At 41.4% G+C, this 23,380-nt stretch overlaps 1 protein-coding gene across 2 annotated transcripts; it reads right to left on the bottom strand.

Annotated features, from left to right (window-relative positions):
* Positions 1-2,096: 2,096 nt before the first annotated feature.
* PIGA (phosphatidylinositol glycan anchor biosynthesis class A) lies at positions 2,097-23,221 on the bottom strand. 2 transcript variants are annotated; one of them, XM_032773754.2, is made up of 6 exons: positions 23,114-23,221; positions 18,042-18,826; positions 14,878-15,010; positions 11,345-11,477; positions 9,623-9,829; positions 2,097-6,946 (listed from the first exon to the last, which is right to left on the bottom strand). In XM_032773754.2, the coding sequence occupies exons 2-6, from the start codon at positions 18,754-18,756 to the stop codon at positions 6,683-6,685; spliced, it is 1,452 nt and encodes a 483-aa protein (XP_032629645.1). In that variant the 5' UTR covers positions 18,757-18,826; positions 23,114-23,221; the 3' UTR covers positions 2,097-6,682. The 2 variants fall into 2 exon arrangements, with proteins under 2 accessions (XP_032629645.1, XP_032629644.1); XM_032773753.2 differs by lacking the exon at positions 23,114-23,221 and adding an exon at positions 22,807-23,071.
* Between the last annotated feature and the right edge of the window lie 159 nt (positions 23,222-23,380).

Below are 23,380 nucleotides of genomic sequence, written 5' to 3'. Positions count from 1 at the left end.
CCCTAGGGGAAAAATTATCGCTATGCACAGAGTTTAGCCACCTGGCTTTGAGGATTTAACTCCAAACTGAAAAAGAAATGTTCTTAAAACTTGGCAGAAAACACCTCATCCAGGATTTCAGCTAGAGGACTCAACTACTGCCTGCATAGTCACAGACAGCTAAATAGTTGTGTCTCATAAGCTACCATTGGAGATGTTAAAAGATGGTAAATGAAGAGCAGCGTTTTTTTAAAATTCAACCTTAAACACTAGTTTCTTAACTTCTCAAAGATGTGGGGAGTGGAGGCAGGGGAGAATGGCTAAGCCTCAACAGCAATTCATTTTCAGTAGAGTAGGGGCAGGCAAAATTTTTGGCCTGAGGGCTGCATCGGGTTTCAGAAATTGTATGGAGGGCTGGTTAGGGGAGGGGGCTGTGGCCCGACTTCCACCCCCTATCTGCACCCCCAGGACCCTGGCACCATCCACACACACCCCACTCCATCCCCTGACCGCCCCCAGAACCCCTGCCCCTGACTGCCCCCTACAACCTCTCCTCTCATTCCTGACTGCTCCCTGGGGACCCCTGCCCCCATTCAATCCCCCTGTTCTCCGCCATCTGACCGCCCTGACCCCTATCCACATCTTTACCTCAACTACCCCCCCCCCCAATTCTCCTGCTCTCTAACCAATCCCCCCACCACCTGCTCCCTGCCCCCTTACCACGCTGCCTGGAGCACCGGTGGCTGGCCAGGCTCTGCAGTTGCACTGCCCCAGAAGCTCGCAGCCCCACCGCCCAGAGCATTGTGCTGGCGGTGGAGCAAAATGAAGCTGCGGGAGAGAGGGAACAGCAGGGGAGGGGCCAGGGTAGTCTCCCAGGCCAGGAGCTCAGGCGTCAGGCAGGAGGGTCCCATGGGCCAGATGTGGCCCACGAGCTGACACTGGGGAGTAACCTAGTTGAGCTCTTGTATAAACAAAAATGGGTCAGAAGATAGGAAAGAGCACCTAGAAGATAGGAATGAACTACTGTGCCTTAGGTCTTGCCAACCCTTGAGCTGCAGATGTACATTTCTTACAAGCTGAATTTGTAGGTGCCTGAAGCTATTATTTCAGATACATTTAAAAAGCTTAGCACACAGGGCAGACACACCCAGAGAGGTGCTTATTGCACGCTAGTTCTCATGCAAGTAGAAGACATACACAGCCAGTACCCATCCCTGACCTGCAGATTTACACCGGTGTGAGAATAAAGTAGGAACCTGAAGGATCCAATATCCACATCTGTTAACTTACAAGCAAAATGTGTAACTTGAAGAATATTTTAGCATGATGCTAGTTTCAGCTGTATAACAAAACAATTTCAGCGGGTTTTTTTTTTTTTTTTTTTTTTTTTACACACCTGTGTTTATATTGATGATGCACAGATTAGTAAACAGGAAACCCATGCAAGTCAATTCACTAATGCTTTGAATCCTGCAGAGAGTTGTAGTATGCAAGAAAAATTCCCTGGGCAGCTCCAGTGTAAATACAATGTATGCTAAAAAAACATTTCTACTTAAAAATCCACTAAAACTCACTGGGCTGAGACAGTCTTCTTGTAGTGCTGTCCTCCTTTTCCCTTTGTTATTCTTCTGACATAGATTTGCTATGTTATGGCCTTAAGGGCCTGATTTAACACATGTATACATGCTTAAATTTATACACATGTGTAGTCCCACAGACTTGGGCACAAACGTTTGCAAGGTCAGGGACTTAGCCTGTAATGTATTTGTCATAGGGCTCATGTTTTCTCTATGTTCTGGAAAGGACCTAGAACAACTTAGGGGAACATGAAACCAATAAATAACTTTCCAGCTGAAACATACTTACTTTCTTTACTATAAACACACACACAATACACACCTGGCATATCAAGTAAAAAGCATATATTGGGGGCTGGACTGTCGTTGGTGTTCTATGCTTAGTATATAGCATTTTTCCCCCCTTTGAAATTCTGCTGTCTTATTTAAGGGAAAGGGGACATTTAGTAAAGCTGGTAAGTAAGTATTTTTTTGGGACAAACTTAAATCCTCATAAGTCCAGGCATGGATGAAAGGTGAAACAGTAACCAAACAGATGAATAAATATCAAACGGAAAATAAATTTATATTATAAAATATTTATACAGAAAGCCTTGATCACAAAAATGATTAAACATTACAATTTGATATACCTTTGTAGATAAATCTAGACTCTTATAAAAGCATTTGAATATCATACAGTAAGGAGGCATTCACACTTCACTTGATACTTGTTCTGATTTTAACAGGTTATTTTACATTATCAACATGCTGTTACGTATGTTCAGTGTCTGTACAGAGTGTCTAGGCACAAGAGGCAAGGTCTCACATGCTATGGAATGCAAATCAGTTTAAGATTTCCATCACCTTTGAAATAAGGAAGAAAGTCAAATCACTCAAGTTTTCAAGATGACCCGCTCCATCGAGAGAAATGTCTTCTGTAATCGTTTATTCAAAAGGTCTCTTTCAGACTTTGCTCCATTTAAGACACATTATTTCTTCAGTTGGTTTGATTCACTGTTTGGTAACACTTAATGGATATTATTTGTAAAAGTGGAAAATACATTTCACAATTTTATCTTCAGATTTTTTAAAAATATTATTTGTTTACTATTATACTAGCATTTACCCATGAACTCTGCAGGGCTTTCTATACTTTGTTCCTCAAGTATTCTATGCCTTTGTCAGTCCCATAAATATTCTATTCTATGTTTCAGAGTAGCAGCCGTGTTAGTCTGCATCTGCAAAAAGAACAGGAGTCCTTGTGGCACCTTAGAGACTAACAAATTTATTTCAGCATGAGCTTTCGTGGGCTACGGCCCACTTCTTCGGATGCACTCTTCCTCCTCTCCTTTTCCCATTGTTGCCTACTGCTGTCTTCTGAATCACTCACTGACTGTGAAAGGAGTGACTCCACCCTGCCCACTTTTACTCATCTAACTTGCATACTTGTCCAGTGCAGGTACTCCACAGCGAACGTACCGTGACCAGATAAATAGCTTGGTAAAGGACTTAAAAAGGAGGTGTTGGTTAAAGGAGTGGAACTGGTGTGTGTGTGCACGTGTCTCTCTCTCTCTGAGAGGGGCTCCTATGACTGGTACGGCAGGGAGCCAACCCCTTTCTTATAGCTAACCTTAACCTTCATTCAAGCAGGGGAGAGATGGTAAAGTCCCATCAATGGGTTGGCTGGGGGCCCTGGATGGGAGAGGAAAAAAAAAAAAAAAAGACTGGAGCTAGAGGAAGTTCCCAGGTAGATACTGAATCAATATGGGGTTATCTGCACTGTAGACTTATCTGCTGGGTAGCCCCGGACATCTAATAATAAAGTTGCAGCTTAATTAAAACCATATCAAGTGTCTCTTGTCATTCTTTTGGTATAGCCAGACAATGACTCCATCCTGCCCACTTTTACTCATCTAACTTGCACAGTGCAATTTTAGGCCCCAGATCTGCAAACATTTACGTATATGGAGTAACTTTATGTAGGACAGTAATCCTACTGAGTTCAGTGGAACTATTCATGGATACACTGATGAGGTCAAAGACCTGGTATTTGAAAAGAGGAAATTGGTAGAGTGATCAGGCGAACTACAGATATTATAAACTACACTGTTTGAGATACAGTACATTTGTAGTTAAGTCGGTCAGATTAAACTTCATTTACAACAAGCCAAAACCCTTTTCTTTTATACATCGTTTACCATAGAATGTTCTAGTTACAATGCTCGAATAGTGAGCAGCAGCATCAGTGCAGTAAGTTTCCATATACGTTGCTAGTGTCTGGGTATGCACGTTATAACTAAAAATATCAGTGCTTTATTGCAAGGTACAGAAGCCTTAGGTAACCTGTAAATTGTACAAGACTATGAGAAGGCCTTATTGTATTAGTCAGAAGCATGTAATACTCTGGCACAAGAAAGAATATCATATATAATTCTCCTTCTACTCTACATTTGAGTTTTGTATAATTTATGAGTTCTGTATGCTTTACATGAGTTCCTATATGCTTTTGGCAATCAAAATAGAAAAGTTTCAAAAGAAAACTGAAGTCAACATAACATTTCAAAAATACTTATTGTAAAACTAAGTTGAAATGGTAACAGTGATTTTTTAGAAGTTGTTTTTACAAAAAATAAATAGTGCACCAGATTTTAAAAGTTATGAAATTCTCCTTACTAAAGTGTTATCCACAACTCTACCCACTTTATCAATCTCTGTAGTAGTACTGTATCTAATCTCTAGATTTCTCTTAACATTTAAAAAATATTCAAATGTATAATATGTTTACTATATGTTAAATATCTAGAGCTGAGCATTTTTTCTAACAGAAGAAACTAAATCTTAGACTTTGTAAACAGTGTGCCTTTCAGAATCCCATCAGTGCTTCATTAAAATACTGTTAAACAGATTTAGTTTTAAAAAATAAAGTTGTCAATTTTGCACCCAAACACAGCAAAATAAACTTAAATTTTAGAAGATGTTTATACAAAACATTGACTGGTTGCATGTTCACAGTTATTCTGCAAAGTTCTGAAAACATAGCTTTGCATATTGCACATCCAGAATACAATTATATCAGGGGGAGTTTCATTATGCACAGGTTCGTTAAACCTCTTCAGTTTAAAACAATGCTATAGCAAGAAATTAATCCAGTGCATACAACAGATAATGTCCTGAGAGAGTTGCTTTACAGGAATGTGAAATATCGTATCTTCTCTTCTTATGTGTTCAAAGTTGTTTTCTGATTGATATAGGTACAGACTACTTAGATTAGGGCTAGTGAACCAATGACTGCAAGGGACCACATTTCTCACCTCACAGGGAGTATGCAAATCTATTGGCCAGGACCCACTAACTTTTTCCAGAAAGAGATTTAACTTGCTGGATTCATTTAAGAATATCTTTGGTGCAGTCTAGGTGTCATAACATTTAACATTTTCTCTTCTGAAGATGAATTCAAATGCAACTGATGTCATAAATGAAAAAAACTAGTAGTTTTTGTCTAGCCCTTAGTGGATGTTTATCTACATCTCTCATACAAACAGAAGTTACCATACACTTTGGCATGGTCTACTGGAGAAGTTGGCCGGCCTGAGCTATTCTGTGTCTGTCCAGGGGACACAGTTGAGTAGGACAAGAGCTGGCTAGCAGTACATCAAATGTTGAAAGTCCACATGGTAATGTTCTTGTTTTTACAGAAGTGATTTCATATATCACTTTTCAGTTTTTGATTGATTTGCGTAGGTATTTTTATTTTGCCAATTCTTCACAGGTCTCCAATACATCAATACAAATATCAGGAGTTGGCAAAAACCATCTAAAGCTAGTTAATTTTGTGTTTTGCACCCTAGGTGCCATTGTAGGGATATTAAAGAGGGTACTAACAGTGATTCCCCCAAGTGACAGTAACCCCCCCAGTTTCACCAAGTGCAGAGGTCTTTTAGTTCTTCTGTTGGGGCTTGTAAGCTCCTGTCTGCAGAAAACACCGATTGTATCTGTCCTGTGAAAGATACTCTATTACTATGTAAAACTTACAAACAAGTTAATTGACTTTGTTCTTGAAGTAGACACTATGCTAGCCTTAAGCTGTAATTGATATAATGTAAAACAAACAGACTCCCACGCTCTGTGATTACAGGGCCAGGAATCTCATAGGAATTAACACACACTCCAAAAGTGGTGTAGACAGTAAACTAAAATATGGTTAAGAAATGGAATGTATGTTGATGAATGTTTGATGTACGTGAATGATTAGGGAGGTGCCAGCCTGGAAAGGATCCATCGGCCGAAGAATGTGTCAAGTGGACCACCAGACAACCCCCGGAGGATAAACTGGGATCCACCCCAAACACCTGGAAGGAATGTGCCACTTTAGACAGTGTGGAGCCACCAGGAATGTGCCATCTGCTAATTGAGCCAACAGCAGCAGGATGGAATGGTTCCCAAGACTAACATAGGAATTAATTCCTATAAAAATGGACTCTAAAAACTGAAGACTTTGAGTCCCTGGTTCTGCTGCCAACCTCCAGGAGCATCAGGTGCATCTGACACAGACTCGGCTCCATCCTCATGACCAAGATACCTGGCCAGTAACTTGGCATGAGCAACTTCTAGGCTGGTAACTATAACACCTATACAGAACCTGAATGAATGATGTGTGTGCGTATATAAGGAATAAGTAGTAAAACAACGTTGTTTGCTTTTATCTTTTGCCTTATTATTATATTTACAATAAATGTGGCATCTTTGCCTTATCCCTCTTAATAAGATCCTGCTGGTTTTTATTATATTGGTATAACACCATGAAAAAATCCATGCTCATTCTCTGTATAATACACTAATAACAGACGAAATCTAGTATTCTTGACTCTCTGAAGGTAGTTTTACACCTGAGCTGTGCATATTACCACTTTCCTCCCTACTTTAAGTGCAAAAGAATTATGTCCATAAACTGCATATGTTTAAATCTTTTCCCAAAACTAATTGGCACAATCCTAACTTGAGGTAGCACATTTTATCAAGTTTCTTTCCAACAATTTAGGAAAGCTTTTAAGAGTTTAAAAACAGTATCTCTTTATGGAATTAACTATCAGCAAATACTAAAACCTTTTAGACAGCAACGCCCTTCCTCCTCACTTAAAACATTTTTAACAGTTTGAAATCTCTTCTTTCTCACTTCCTTTTTTACTAGAAAAATACTGTTGAGTCCATGCTCCACTAGGACCTGTGGCATCTACTGCAACATCAATAAGGGAATCTGGAGTCATCCATCTCAGAAACACCAGGAAAAGGAAGCTTAATACAGCAAAAAGAGCAAAAATACACCCAGTCACTGAGCCACAGTGAGATATCAGTCTGTTAAGCCGCTTGTCCATCGGTAATACTACTTCATCTGCAACTCTGTCATACACCTGAAAGAGGGGAATGAGGAAAGAGTTAAAATTTTGCTGAGTCATCTTTATGACGTATTATCTCTGAAGATTAGGCAAAACTGTGTTTTACTATGTATTGCACATAATAATGATCCTGTTCCAAACTTAGATGGGAGTGTCCAACAAAAATAATAGCTTTACATATAAAAGACTGTCCTTTAAAAAAAAAAAAAAAGAATAGCTAAAGAGGTGGAAAAACTTCCACAAGAAGACAGATTTCAGAGATTGGAACATTATTGCGTGTAACTTGATAATGAATGGCACAGAGGAGTGAAAGATCACACGCTACTAATCAGCCTCTCATAATACAAGAATCAGGGGATAGTCAAACAGAAAGGCAGCAAATTTAAAACTGATGAAAAGGAAATACTTTTCCCAACTTAATTAAAATTACCTCTCAGAAATCACCACAAGAGATCACTAAGGGCAAGAGCTCAGTGGGATTCAAAAAGGATCAGACACTTAGTTATTTAAGGAGGCTTTCCAGTTAGAAAAAACTAACTTTCCATGAAAGTCAACCAATCCAGATTCAAACTCTATTTCACTCACACTTCAACTTGATAAATAATGAAAAGTATATTACTTTCCCTGCCCACAAAAATATGTGGGAATCCCAGAATGCTGAACACTGAGTCCATTTTATCAGAAATTTTATTTTTCTTTATGAGAGGAAGTCTGAAGCTCTTTTGCTATCCTTACATTAAAGGTAAAGGAGGTGAGCATGTGTGTGTACATGTAAAATTAGAAGCCTATACACACACAGAGGAACAAACCATAGTGATTTAACGACTTGATTTGCAGCACAAAGATTCTTTGTTCATCCATGCAAATCAGGTAGGGCTGTCTAAATTCTAATCTTTGTACCTGCAGCTAGCAAGTAAGCAGGAATGGGACACACTCTAGAGCTTTCTTGAGAAAAATAACTTTGTAAGAGTTACTAATACAATAATAGAATAGGCTTGAAAATATACAAGCGACAACTTTCTTTTTAGTGAGTACTATTATTCAAAACTACTATTTAGAGAACGGTGCTATACTAAAAAGGTAGCACTATAAATATCTACAACATATAGATAATGGAAGTTTTCAAATAGCCCCAAAGCCATGTCTTTGAACTGCAACTATCATGTGGCAGTTATTTCAGAGATAAAGCAAAGTTAGTTCTGCAAATAACCAGTATTGTTTCATGGTTGAAAAACGTGACTCTTCTCATCCCAACATCTTCCTAGTTTGTTTAGAATCCAGTTTCTTTTAGCTCTTCCCTAAAAGCTAAACCAAACTAACCTCTATAATGACACTTCAAAGAGTAGTTGTTTTTTTTAAAAGGTTACATACAATCCTTTTAATCTCCTATTCCACTATTGCAGTGGTCCCCAACCTTTTTGGCCAGCGGGCGCCAGCCGAAGGACCACTGCGGCGGTGGAGCACCCGCCGAAATGCTGCTGAATTTCGGCAGCGACGCCTCTCGATGATGCCGCTTGCCATCGACAAGTGACATCATCGAGAGGCGTCCCTGCCGAAATTCAGGAGCGACATCTCTCGATGACATCACTTGTCGGCGACAAGCGTCGTCATCGAGAGGCGTCCTCACCAAAATGCCGCTGAAATTTGGCGGGTGCTCTCCTGGGGGCCAGGGTGCGGTCACAATAAGATGCCATGGCGCCCGCAGGCACTGCGTTGGGGACCACTGCACTATTGATTAAAAGGACTATATTCTTCCAGTAGCTGCAACATTAGTATTCCTTATGCAGCAACGGTTAGCCAACATAGCTGACATTAACAGCAATATTGGAGCAATGTGCAGTAAGAATGTTTCAGTATGACAAGGTATTCTTAAAGTGCAAGTTAAAACATTGAAAACAGTGAAGTTTAAAACGAAATGGATAGAGAAATACAATCTTATGGGTGTGTTTGTTTTTTAAAATATCATTATCCTATTGGACATTGATAAAATCAAGTTGACATTAAGTGGCATGTTATTTTATCTCTTGCCAACCCCTCTGAGGCCAAAATCAGTTTTTCTAGAAGTGTCAGCTAGAGGAGCTTGCTGCAACAAGTTATAACTCCATTATCTATAACAGGTAAAGTTTGTCACTAATGTAAAAAAAGTACTAACATGTAAAGTACAGGTCTACTCTGATAAGTGCCTGTGAAAACATGGCAACTTCTTACTCAACATATCCTAAACTTCTGTGTGTCCAATGGTATCTGAAGATGTTAAGATCTTATTTTAATCACTAAGTTTTACTTCTGTTAATCTGGCAGAGCCAGAGACAGACAGATTCTATTCCTTTTTGTGTATCAGACTTGTTCCGTACCTTTTCTAATTTCAAGGTCAAGCAGACATGTGCACAAACCAACTGAAAACAACGGGGTTGCACAGATGTAACTGAGGGCATTACCTGCACTTCTGAATCTTTATTGTTGTTAACGATGCATAACAAGGAAAGAACCCAGTTTGATTTTCTAGTGGTAGTGTGAATTTACAGGGCTTGTAGTTGGCGGAGAAAACATTCACTTTTTATTTGTTAAACCATGCACATTTGATATGAGTGTCACTGAAATAATACACAGAATTTCACAACGCTACTTGTATAGAGTCACTTTTCGAGTAAAATCACACTTTAAGACAGTCAGAAGTAGAGGTTTACGTACTTTTTCAGTTCTCTTTGCAACATTCCTCCATGTATAGAATGTCTTTACTTTGTTATGGATAGTTTCTGGGGTTGGTAGTGTTCCTGTCCTGATCTGGGCAACAGCTTTTTCCAGACCATCACACAAAGATTTCACTGAGGGCTCACATAAAATGATAAGATTTTCTGGTAGCACCTCAGGGATTCCACCAACTCTTGTACTCACAACCTTTGGAGGCAACAAAACAATTAAGTAGTATGCATGCTGCATAACATAACTCACTAAAATACAGCTAGACTGGTAATAAGATAAAATTGCTCAACAGGAGTACTTTAGATCAAAACAAAAGGATCCAACCTTGCAGATGCCTTCCAAGCACAACATCAAATGACTTCAAAAAGAGTTTAGTCTGCATGACAACTATAGGTCTTGGCCCTAGAAGAGGTGTTAGTGCAGTAACTTAGCTGTGGGATGTTCAGAATCAATATTTGGATATCAAAAGGGACCTCACATGCAGAAGCAGAAAGTATTATGTACAACAGAAATTTCAAAGAAGGGAATTATCTTTCCCTAAGGTGCTTGTCACAATACACAAACGATTATGTATAATTAGGCTTGGATTCCCAACCCACCGCCTCTTTCACGCCCCCCTCACCTCCACCATCCCCAAGGGAAAAAGGCCAGTAGGCAAATTTGAGAGGGGCGGAGGGTTGTTTTATCTCCCACACACACTTTTGAGCTTCTGTGTCACTAACGTTTACAAGAACATAATACATTTGAAAGTTTTGGAATACTAATTTTAATCTAAAAAAAGGAAGGAAGTAGAACACAAACTCTTGGCAGGTCTATTATTATTAGGCAGTAATAAAAAAGTTTAGAACTCACCCCAAGCAGCAAGTGGAAAGGGAATGAGTACTGGGACTTGTGACTGGAGAGAGGGGTGAGGCTAGCAGGCAGAATCTACTATCATGGATCTCTGGAGAGGATTCCAGTCCCCATCATTTAAATTTCTCTATGTCCAAGACAGCCTCTATATTTAAAAAGTTACGTGGGAATGGAATCTCTGACAGCATGACTCTGCTCAGTTGCAATTTTAACCCTTACAACACTAACATGGATTCATAACACTCACAAAAGTATACAAGCCAGCAAGGGATTCCACCAAGAATGTCCTAGTCTTTGATCTCTTTCCGCTTTATGTGAAATCTCTACATAGAATAAATACTTCCTCAGTTGACTTAAGAAATGGATGCCAGCTCCTGAGTCAGTCAAAGAACAGTGTTAAGAACAATGGCTCAATCAATGCTACATAAATTAATCAAAAGATCAGTCATATTCATCAAACATTTTTCTTCAAATACCTATTGCTGACAGAAGGTAGAGGCAAAAGTTTAACAGATATATTGTCCATGGACAGAGAGTTAACTGGCCAAAAACACTTTCAAAAAATACACACAGAACAGCATTTTGAAGAGGCAGCTTGGTTAGTTCAGAGAACTGGGAGTTAGGAGACCTGTATGCTATTCCCAACTCTACATGAGCTTCCTCTGGGAGATAAGCAAATCAGTTAACCTCTCTTCGTCTCAGTTTCCAGAGGATGTGTAAATGTGGATTAATATTTGCCCACCTTGGTAGACTGCTTATAGATCCTCAGATGAAATGCACTGTTATAAGCATATATTATGAAAATAAGCATTGTAAAAATATGTATGCATGCATTCTATACAGCAAAGATTCTTTTACCTGTAAACCACAACTGGCTGCTTCCACAATTGCCATACAGAAGGCTTCAGTGAGAGAAGTATTGAGAAAAATGTGTCCCTGGACCAACACGTTTCTAACATCCTGGTGTTCCAAAGCCCCTAAAAGACGCACTCTGCCCATAGTTAAAGAAAAAGATAAACACTGGTTTCACATACTGTAATAATGCTACAAAACATTACATATTTTGGAACATACAGTTATCAGTGTATACATAGTGTCCACTCTGCTTTAATACAGGACTATCTTATTCCAATTTCTTTAAAGCTTAAGTTTTTAATCAAAGCTCTGTATTTAGCTTGAAAAGAAAAAACAACTGTTTGAAAAACTGAGTTTTAATGGCAATTGCCTTTAAAATATTTCTACCATGTTTTCTAGGTTAAGAAGGGAAGATTTATGTTATTTGGTTAATATTCCAAATTTACCAGTCTCCCATGTTCAAACAAGTGCAGCAAACTGGGAAGTTCTACAGGGAGAGCGAGGCGCTCTCTTTCTTGGTATGTTTCTACATTCAATACCATGACTACCAGCAATGGAAAAGTGGCTGTGACCTGCAACAGATGTGCCATGATTTCTTTCCTGCCTGAAACAAGAGAGACTTTGTTTGGGGTGGAAGTTAGTGGTTGTGCTGAAGATAAGACCCATGGTTTGAAAGAACAGGTATTGACGCTGCATATCTGAGAGGCTGAGTACTTGGACAACCAGATTCTGAAAATAACAGGCTCAAGAAGGATTTGATGACCAAGGAAACCAAAAGAACGGAAACCAGACAGTATTGGCAGCTTGTAACCGCAAGAGGGCAAGAGAACAAAGTGGCATTCTACACTGCTGGAGGAAAAAAGATGATGGACAGACTGTGACCAATTGAGCAAGGACCACAGGAATTCCATAGAGCTAGAAATAGCCAATCACTATCAGATTCTTAGCATGGACATGGTAAAAAGTGTGTCTGAAGATCCAGCAAGTCAAATGGAATGGAGAGCATACAGGAAATACCTGAGAATGACTGCTCCCCCCAACCCATAAGAAAGATCTCCAAACATGCAAAGAAGACAGATGATCTTTGTCAGGGATTCTATGCTACAGAATGGAGAGAACATTCTGCAAGGGACAGGCAGACAACAGGATGGCATGAGGTCTTCCCAGAGCCAAGACACAAGATGTGACTGCAAAATTAGACAGGCTTCTGCAGTTGACAGGCAAGACTCCGCTAGCGATGGTGCATATCTACGCTACTGACACTGCTTCATGTGATAACTCAGATTATAAATGACTTTAGAGAACTTAGAAAGGTGCTGAAGGCGAGGAAGGAAGTCCTCTGAGTGAAGGAAGCCAGCAAACAAAAGATTCTAGAAGCAAACCACTGGCTAGCTAAGTGTTATAAAGTACAGGGTTTTGGTTTTCTGGAAAACTGGATCACCGTCTATGGGGAGAGGGCGCCATGCAATTTGTATGGCCTCCATCGTCTAGGGGACTGACTGACTAGACTAGTCAGGAAGGTGTTAAACTAATAACAAAAAGGTAGAGTGAAAAGGGAGAACAAATGAGAACTCATTTAGCACAATATCAAGATATCAAAAATAAAATTAACCAAGGTAAATGCAGAGAAGAAATACTTTCATTACCTATACATGAATGCTAGGAACTTAGCTCAAAGGCAAGAGGAATTTGACCTAGCTGGTGTTATTGAAACCTGGTGGGAAGATCTGCATGACTGAAACGTTAAAGTCCCCGGTCATAACGTATTCAGGAAAGATCATGTGGGCAAGAGAGGAGGGAAGATTTTTCTTCCTAAAAAATATGCTTTAAACAACTACTGGACCTGACACAGGAATTAATTCAGGGGAAGTTCAATAGCCTATGTTAAGCAGAAGACCAGAATACATGAGTCATGATAGACCTTTCTAGCCATTATAAAAAAAAACAAAACACACACCTATGAGACTATAAAAATTCTGTCCCACATGAAATGCAAAAACAGGAAATAGTCTGAAAATATTTTTCTGAAAGTTATAAAATCACACTAAAGAAATCAAAATGGCTTCTTCTGGGTAATTATCAGAAAGATATTTGAAGTCTGTAATACATAACAGGGATATACACATCTCTAGTAAAAGTATTTAGGAACGCACATCCTGCACATGTGCAGTAGATTTAAAAAGAGAAACAAAAGACCGATTGCTTTTTCATATCCATTGGCCAACCAGTAACTTTTCAACACAACCTCTAATCAATTCCAAAAGTTCAGGGAGTGTTCTAGGCATCAGTGGGAGGAACCCTTTAGATTTGGGGGGGAAATAGGAAAACCAGAAGAGAGACATGTTGACACCCTGATTTATTTCTCCCTCAGAGAGAAAAGAAATAATAAAGGGGGGAGGAGGGAGGGCACACACAGAACCTCTGGCATGGGAATGGTGGACCCAGGTAGGAAGGTACACAGAGCCCCAGCCATGAGGGAAGGTGTGCCAGGTTGTAGGGAGTTCCCTGCCTTGAGGGAGGGCGGGGGGGAGGGGGAGTTGAAGGGAGGCCCTGAAAGAGGGGGATGGAGCAGTGGCACACAGGGGGAGGGGAGGGGGCAAGAAGAGGATTTGAGGAATGAAAGGAGCCTCTGGGTGTGCAGTGAGCTGAACCCACAGAAACAATGAACTGTGCAACCCTCTAATATAGTTTTCATATAATCGAAACAGGTGTTTTTTTTTTAAAAACCCACTAAATTTTTGGCTGGAAAATGAAAAATTGTTTTTAGTTTTTCAAGTGTGTAAATTTGAATATGCCAAAACACCAATAATAAGTGCGGTGTAAATAATTAAGTAGAAAACAGTATCTTAATCCAGTGAGGATTTCATTTCTGTTTGTTTCTATTGCTTGGTATTTTATGCAGAAACAATGAACCAGCAATCCATATTGTTGTCTAATAGAAAAACAAGCTCTTCTCACCCCCCCCCCCAAAAACAGGAACCAACTCACACCAATATTTGCTATGGAAAAAGATCCTACCTCTATTAATTTATCATTTTATTATGATAGCGCCTAGGAGCGCCAATCAGGGACCCACTGTGTTTGTGTGTGTGTACAATGCCAAGCAGAAAGTCACTGCTCCGTAGAGCCTATAATCAAAGTATAAAATAAGACAACAGGTGGGTACACAGATGGGGGAAGCACAACAAAACAGTACTGGTCAGCTTGATAAGCAGTAGTGGCAGCAAACCAGCTGCCTAACCACTGACACCTTATTTCACTGTATGATACTGCCTGCGATGGCTAGGACTCTAATGCTGATCCTGCACCTGGGTTTGTGTGGACAGATCTTTATGCCTGTGCAGAGTCCACTGAACTCACTGGGGCTTGGCACAGATCTGCCTGCACAAACCAACTTGCAGAATCAGGGTGTAAATTTGCAAGAGTCCGCTTATTCTCATTTAATCTGTGTCCCTACCCATTTCCCTCCACCACCTCACTGTTTCAGCATATTCTTTTTTATATTTACATTGTAACCACAGACACACAGAACAAACCTGTCATGTAGTTGGTATCTTTCCCGTACCTCTTCCAAAACTATTCGCTTTGGTCCTTCTCCTCCAACTAAGAAATGTAAATCTGGATATTTCTGACAAAGTTCAGGAATTATACCACTAAGCAAATCTACACCTAAAATACAAAATGTAGAGCAGTTATTATTGTATTTGAGTGTTCAGAGCTTATCTTTCTGATGCCATCCATTCCTGTAACACTATTCACACATGTCAAAATCAGAGGTCTCTGAAAGATGGTTGCATCACTGGCTATTAAAATATCAAAACCGATGAACTAGCAGAATGCAAGAGTGTAAGAAGTGTTTAAATTACATATCCTCTTTGCTTATTTTAAGCATATAACCATTTTCAACTTTACAGAAAATTACTGCACAAGGCATCAAAACCCCAAGTGCCGCAACTGAGATATGAACACAGTTTGCTAAAAAGCAGAAGACTCAATCCTGCAACTCTAGTCACATGAGTAGACCCAATGAAGTCAACGAGTGAGATTCTCACCCCAGCTCCAACCTCTTTTACCAGTAAAGGGACCCTAAAAGCCCCAGTTCTGGTCAGATGAGAACTTCCTTAGTACAGGAACTGAGGAGGACAGCTGCAGGCTTTCCCTCTGAGGACCCCCTTGCAAGTCCTGGCACAAGGTGGATGGCTGGGAACAGGAAGGGTATGTCAGGGGCAGGACCTAAGCATGCAATGTTGTGGAGATTCTGGGCCTCAGGATCTCTTTATAAAGTAAGTACTGGACCCCAAATCAACTAGCAAAAGGAATCTAAAAGCAGAAATAAAGAATGAAACTAAAACTAAAGTTTTATTATTCTAATGATTTTAATTAGCATTGGGTTAAAACTGGACATACAGATATGATATTAAAAAAAAAAACACTCAGTACTTAAATTTAGAGATAGGTGATTTACATTAAAACAGTATCTCAGTCCAAATTGTATGCCCTACATCTGTGATCTGACTGAGCCGCACTTCTATGAAGCCATGGTGAGGGGGAGGCCAAACTAGTACAGAGGCACAGGAAATCCACATGAACTTCCCTGGCGTCCCAAGGATCCCCCAGGTTTAGCTAAAGACCCTGCGCCTTTTTCTGCAAGGGAGGGGAACAAATCCAGATAAGGTGACAATGGAGAAGCTTCAGGCTGGAATCCTTATGGAGCAAATCTCCACAAGTCCCTCCCACCTATTTTTAAAAAGAAAGAAAGGAACTAGGCCATTAATATCACACTGAATTCTTGCGATGGCTATATTGTTTTAATGGCTCAAATTGTGCCTCATACTGTTCCTTCCCCCACCTTCCAACAAAAAAAATTCATGGTAGCAGTAAAAATATTTATGAATTCCATTAAGAATATTTTTCATTAGCTTAACTATTTTAGTTATATGTATGTATGTATATTAGCCTGAATTAGTATGTTGTATGTATATTACTCTGAATGATAAAGAGTGAGTGATCAGAATATTAACAGTTACTCAGCACGCTACGGTATTCCAATATGCTGTATTTGACATAGCATTTTTAAAACCTGAACTAAAAATTTAGAACCTTTAGGTTTATTATATCAAGAAATTTCTTCCTTCTTTCTACAATTATAATAAACAAAAGCAACTGAAAACAAAAACTTATGATAAACATTAAAATCCTGTTGAAGAGGAGAAATTAAGGGCATACTGTCAATTAAAAATTATGTAGTAAACATATTTCTTTACCTCTGTTACCAGCCCCACCTACGCTTACAGAAAGCGGAAAAAATTAAAATTTTCACATTTCATGTCAGTGATGCTCAGATCTCAGTGGTTCAGGAGCCAAATTAGCAATCAACATTACTCAAAAGAGCTAATGTGAATTCATTGTTTCTTTTATTATAGGAATATATATTCATATTTAAACAGTATGACAAATCATATATATATTATTCTCACTGCAAAATAACTCACCATTATTATTTTATCAACTACAATTGGTTAATAACCTAGTGGAGCATTCTGATTGGTTAATAATGAAGTCACACAATGTTTTAATATCACGTGCTGCAAAGAACCACAAGAGACATGTTAAAGAGCCACTTACAGCTCGCGAGCCTCAGTCTGAGTATCACTGGTTTATATTATTTGTTTACGCCTTCCATTTCTACCTACTGGGGCAATGAAAATCAAATGAGTCAATTTTCATTTCTTAAACAGCTTCACTTTCAGGTTTTTAAGATTACAATGCTTATTTGCTTAAATATCAGCTCATTGCTACAATTAAAGAGGAAAAAGTGGAAACTTTTTTTTTAAACTGGTCAGGATTTGTTATAGGAGTGGGACCTAACTAGTTTCATATAGTTATTTATTTTTCTATTTAAAAGGGACATTGTCAGGACAAACACACATTTACTACGTGCAGGGACAGCACTGTGCCTGCCAGGAGCTCTACTGATTTCCGGGGTTCTGTGTGAGTGTGGCAAGTGCTCATTTCCACTGACTATAGAAATGGGACCTTACTGCAGAATCTGTACAAGACCAAAATTTACATGAATCTGACTGAAGTGTACATATATTCAAAATCTAAGACCAAAGAATTTAAAAAAAAAATATCAGCAGACATAGGTTTAATTTTTCTTTCAACATGAACATTCCCCTGTACCCCAGTACCAGGCTCCCACAGAAGTCTGGCTTGGCTGGATTTGCTGAAAGGAGGCATGGAAACAGACAGTGAAGACAGATTTTTGAAGTCCAGTCTTAGGGTCTTAAAGGCTATGGGCCTCCCCTGTGGAACTGTGTGGGTCTTTGGGGCACACTGCGTAGGTCACTTCCAGGAGACTGGAGACAGGCTGGAGGCACAGCGCAGACCCTGTGACTCCACGACAGCTGCTGAGTACCCTCAGTCACTTGGTGACTCACAGGGCTGGCTGTTCAGGGCCAGCCTCTGTTCCAATGAAGTCAATAGGAGTTAAGCCCCTTAGGATCAGGCCCTTAGACTTAATACATAGAAGTGGAAAAAGGGAAATGAGTGAAACAACTGTTTCAGATTCAACGTGTTTTCCCTTGGTCACAGATATGGCATCTGTATTCAGTTGCTTAAATACTGAACATTTCTTACCATCCATTTAAAAAAAATACATTTTTTTTTGAAAAGCAACTTACAGTTTGGACCTCATTACCTTTTCTGTAAACAAGCCTGCTGACAACAACTACTGTTATCATACTATCATCCCTCCTACTTGGGTCTGGAGTGAAGTCGGTGGGATCAACAGCATTAGGGATGACAGATACGATCTCAGGATTCAGTGCCGCTCGTAGTACAGTGTTTTCCTTGCTAGTGTACGAGACACAAATGATGTGGTTTGTATCACACAGTGACACAGTTAGAAGTTTGTTTGTAAGCACCGAACTGACATCAGCAAATCCAAAGAGAGAATGGTCTGTAAAAACTGTCTGTAGTCCCATTGTCTTGGCATGGAAGAGTGCATCATGAGCCATGGAAGAAAATGAACTATGGGAATGGACTATGGTGACTCTCTCCCGCACAAATATGTACCTGAGCAGAGGCAGACTGTGGAAGAGCGTTGTTGCTGTAGACTGATTGTACATGACCTTCAAAGGTAAATAATAAACTTTCAGACCACTGGCGAGGTAACGAATGCCTTTTCGGTTTCCGTAAGCATGGGTGACAATTATAACTTTGTGCCCTCTTTCAATCAGGCATTGTGACAGCTGGTAGATGTGACTTTCCACTCCTCCCATATTTGGATAAAAAAAATCAGATACCATGCATATACTATGTGCTCGAATTCCAGTTGCTAGGGCTTTTATGCAGTTAATAGAGGAAGCTGGAGAGAGAGTGTGTCCATGGCCTCCTATTCTTCTGCAAGCCATATTTAGAAAAAGTTCAGAAATCAGTCCTTCTGGTAACCAGCCAGTTTGTAGATTTGGGCCTCCTCATTACCTAAGACGGTGAAAAAAAAAATTATTGCCAAATACGTAAAGAAGCAGGGCTTAAGACTGTCACTTCTACAAGGACCTTCATGCTACAGCAATATTAGCATTTTAGTTTCTGCAGAGCTGGCGCTAGCTTTTGGGAAGCTCTATGCCAGGGGTTGGCAAACTTTTTGGGCAGAGGGCCACATCTGGATGGGAAAATTGTATGCAGGGACGGGGCAGAGGGTTAGGGTACGGGAGGAAGTGTGAAGTGTGGGAGGGGGCTCAGGAAAGGGGGCTGGAGTGCAGACTGCGGGAGGGAGCTCAGGGCAGGGAGTTGGGGTGCACACGGATGCAGGGTGCAGCAGGGAGCTCAGGGCAGGGGGTTGGTGGGCAGGAGGGGTGCAGAGTGTACGAGGGGACTCAGGACAGGGGGTTAGGGAGCTCAGGTGAGGGGATTGGGGAGCAAGATGTACGAGGAGGCTCAGGGCAGGGGGTTGGGGTGCAGGAGGGGTGCGGGATGTATGAGGGGCTCAGGGCAGGGAGTTGGGGTGCAGGAAGAGTGCGAGGTGTGGGCAGGGAGTTGGGGGGTGGGTACAGGAGGGATTGGTACTCGGCCCCACGCAGCTCCAGGAAGCACTACAACCCCTGAGGGAGGGGGAGCAGAGGGCTCTGCATGTGCTGCCCTTGCCGTGCCTCCAGATACCTCCCCCAAAGCTCCCATTTGCCACAGTTCCGCATTCCTGGCCAATGGGAGCTGCAGGGGCAGTGCCTGGAGGCAAGGGAAATGCATGGAGTCCTCTGCCCCCTCGCTCAGGGACCACAAGGACATGGTACCGCCAGTGCTGCAGGCCGGATCTGAAGCCCTGAGGGACCAAATCCAGCCCAAGGGCCATAGTTTGCTCACCTCTGCTCTATGCCATCCACCTATAATAGAACCCTCCCTCCTTCCCAGCCACATCCTGCCTTTGGTAACTACCTCCCTCATTAATTTGTAAGGCTCCATGGCCTCCTGTGACTCTGTTTCCTCATCCCATGGACCATCAAGCAAGGAGACAGAGGTGTTCTTTGGCTCCGAGTGGCAGGAAGACAGAACCCCAGATCTTTTCTGCAGTTTTCTGTGACCAACAGGACAGTGGATAGGAATTGAGGATGATACCAGGCTGATGAGCCACTTATATAGTTACCACAAAACTCTGCTTATCAATAAAAGCTGAAGAATTATATGCAATACTGTAATACTGAATTATAATCTCATACCAACAGAGCACTTACCAATGTGCCTTAGACACTGTGCTAATAAAAGACCAATAAAAGTGCTTAATTTTATAAAAGCCACTATTACAGCAGAACATGTTCCATATTCTTTTAAGCAATACCACATTTTATAAAATGTATATTGGTCTTTCATTAATGTAATGCTAGCAAGTACAGTATACTATATACCAGTATATATGTGTCTCTCTCTCACACACACACACACACACACACACACACACACACACAGAGTGACAGTCCTATTAAGAGAGGAGGATCATTATCACACCATCTTAAAGTAAAAACTCAGGACTTGTCCTTTCATCTCATGTCTTAGTATTCACTCTTTACATTTTGTATTAAGAAGAGTTCCTCCCACCCCTGTAAGCATATGTTATCTTTTCTGTATATGAACAGTTTTTAAGCTCTTTAAGCCAGGCCTTAATTATTGTAAAATACCATACACTTGTTTTCATAATGCAGGGATAATTACTATAATGACCATAAAAATTCTGATCGGTTTTCTGAGTTTCTGACCCACATATTCATAAAATTGGCTCCTGTCATGTAAAGGAGTCCACACACGTTACTCATTAATTTCACAGGGACTCCATGCAGGGTCCTTTGCAGGACTAGGACTATATTTTGTACAGCCATAGGTTCTGTTCTTGCATAACAATTTTTAAAGAAATCTGACCATCATCATATGATTTTACTACATGTCCATAAAACCAAGCAATGCAACTCCTACTTAAAATAGTTTTGAAGGCCACACAGAACCACTTGATCATCTAGTCCAGTGGTTTTCAACCTGTGGTCCACAGACTATGTCTAAGGTTTCCAAAGGGATCTGTATCTGCATTTAACATCTTTTAGGGGTCCATAAATGAAAAAAGGTTGAAAACCACTGATCTAGTCTGGACTACTGTATCTAACAGACCACAAAACTTAACACAGCTATACCTGTATCATGCCCAATAAGTTGTTTTTTCTGAAAGTACATCTTCCAGACACAGGGTCTGGGGCTTGGTTTACAAATGCTGCACTTTCAATACGTGTATGCAGTGTAGTTGCAGCCATGTCAGTTCCAGGATATTAGAGGGACAAGGTAGATGAGATAATATATTTTATTGGACCAACTCCTGTTGGTGAGAAACACAAGCTTTTGAGCTATACCACAAAACCAATGATATACCTGAATACATCAATGATATTTTCATCCTCTGGAGAGATGACAAACTCCCTCAGACTGCCACCACAACTTCAGCAATCACCACTCGTCCATTAAACTCTCTCTGGAACACTCCCACACAGCATTAACTTCTTGGACACCAAAATCAGCTTCAGTGGAACCCTACAGACAACTACATATAAGAAACCTATGGATCCCCACATCTACTTTCACAGATCCAATCACCATCCCAAACAGAGCAAGAAACTTATCTACAGCCAGGCACTCAGATACTGCAGAATATGCTCTGAGAAGAAGGTCCGAGATACACACCTTAACACACTCAAAAACACCTTCACCAAACACAGACATTCCACTAGAGAACTAGATTGCCATATTAAATGGCCTACCCAAATACCCGAAAGAACCTGCTTTAATACAAAAATAAACCCCTTTCCAACTACACAACCCTAGTTGTTACCTACCACCCCACACTGGAACCCATATGGGGTATCAGCAAACAATTACAACCCATAATCAGTGGGCATCCGACCCTGAAAGAAATATTTCCCAAACCCTCTCTTCTCGCCTTCAAACAATCCCCCAACCTCTCCAAGCTTATCATCATCAGAAGAAAGCTCCCCACAGACCAGATACACCAACTCAAAGTGACACCAAACCCTGCTACTATAACAGATGCAAAACCCCACCGCTACAATGATCAATATCCCCACAACACATCTTTCAAATTCCATGGGTCCCACACATGCCTATCACAACGTGTGGTGTACCTCATCCAGTGCACTAAATGCCCCAATAGCAACTATATGAATGAAACCAACCACTACTCTCTCAATTGAACTCACACAGGAAAACAAAAGACAAAAGCACTGTATTACACTTTTCACAAAGTGCTCACTCTACATTTGACTCATCAGCCCTCATCCTCAAAGGAAGTCGACACAACACCTTCAAAAGATGAGCCTGGAAACTTAATTTCATAACTTTGCTAGACACTAAAAAACATGGACTGGATGAGGACACTGGATTTATGGATTATTACAACAATCTGTAACCCATTAACCCCTCCTTTTTGTCCTACAACTACAGGGGCATTAACAGGCCCGTTCATTGAAATGGTCCCTTAAAATATACACTATCTATGCTAAACTATCTGTTCAGCCTTGTATTTAGCTACAACACTCTGAATGCCTTTCCCAGACTTGAAGAGCTCTGAACAGCTGATAAGCTGCTCTCTCTCACCGATAGAAAACGGTCCAACAAAAGACATTGCCTCAGCCTCCCTATACTTTCATTACAACTAAACAGCACGTGCTTGTGCCCTCCTGGCTCCTGCACAGTGCTCACACAAATACGTGACATCGAATCCCCCCTTACTGGCAACTTTGGAGCCCATGAACCACTAACGTTAATGACCTCGAGACTCTACCGCATTTGTAAGGATGGAAACCTACCATGGCGTTGCAAACACCGTTGCACAAGCAGTAGCCCGCAGCTGCCACGTCTATCTGTGTTACGGGCGGGGGGCGGAACCCCGCCGCGCCCGGCGCTGTACTTACACTACACCGGGAGAGACGAACCCTCCCGCCGAGCGCGGCCAGGGGCAGCAGGCGGGCAGGGGACGGGGCTGCCATACAAGGGGATGGATCGTGGCCCGGGCTGCAGGGTCTGGTTGTCACCGGGGGACAGTGACAGCAGCTCCTCCCCCGCCCAGCCGGGCTCTGCAGCCAGCGGCGCGGAAGGTCTGAGCAGCCCCACGTCACAGGGGCCGGAGCTGCCCCACAGGCCTGGCGGGGGGGGACAGCTCGGGGGACCCGCTCTGCGGGGGGGCCCAAGGGAAGGAGCGGGGCAGAGTCACTCACCTACCTGCCGCCAGGCGGGTCCACCCATTTCCGGGAAGGAGGGAGCAGCAGCCACTCGCTTTCCCGGCCCACTCCAGTCGCCTAGACAACAGCCCCGCCCGCGCTCTGCCCAGGCTTCGGAACCGACAACCAATGGAGCGAGCAGCTTCAAGTCACGCGGGACAGAGCAGCCAATCGGAAGCCTCAGTTCGGATCAGCCCTGGAACGCTGAGAGCGGGAGGGGCGGAACGTCGCGTCCTTAACGTTCTGTAGCGCTCTGTGCCCGGACTTC

Source organism: Chelonoidis abingdonii, chromosome 1 (assembly GCF_003597395.2).
Source record: "Chelonoidis abingdonii isolate Lonesome George chromosome 1, CheloAbing_2.0, whole genome shotgun sequence".
Classification (NCBI taxonomy): Eukaryota; Metazoa; Chordata; order Testudines; family Testudinidae; genus Chelonoidis; species Chelonoidis abingdonii.
The sequence above is the reverse complement of the archived record's forward strand: the minus strand, read 5'-3'. Positions and strand labels throughout refer to the sequence as shown.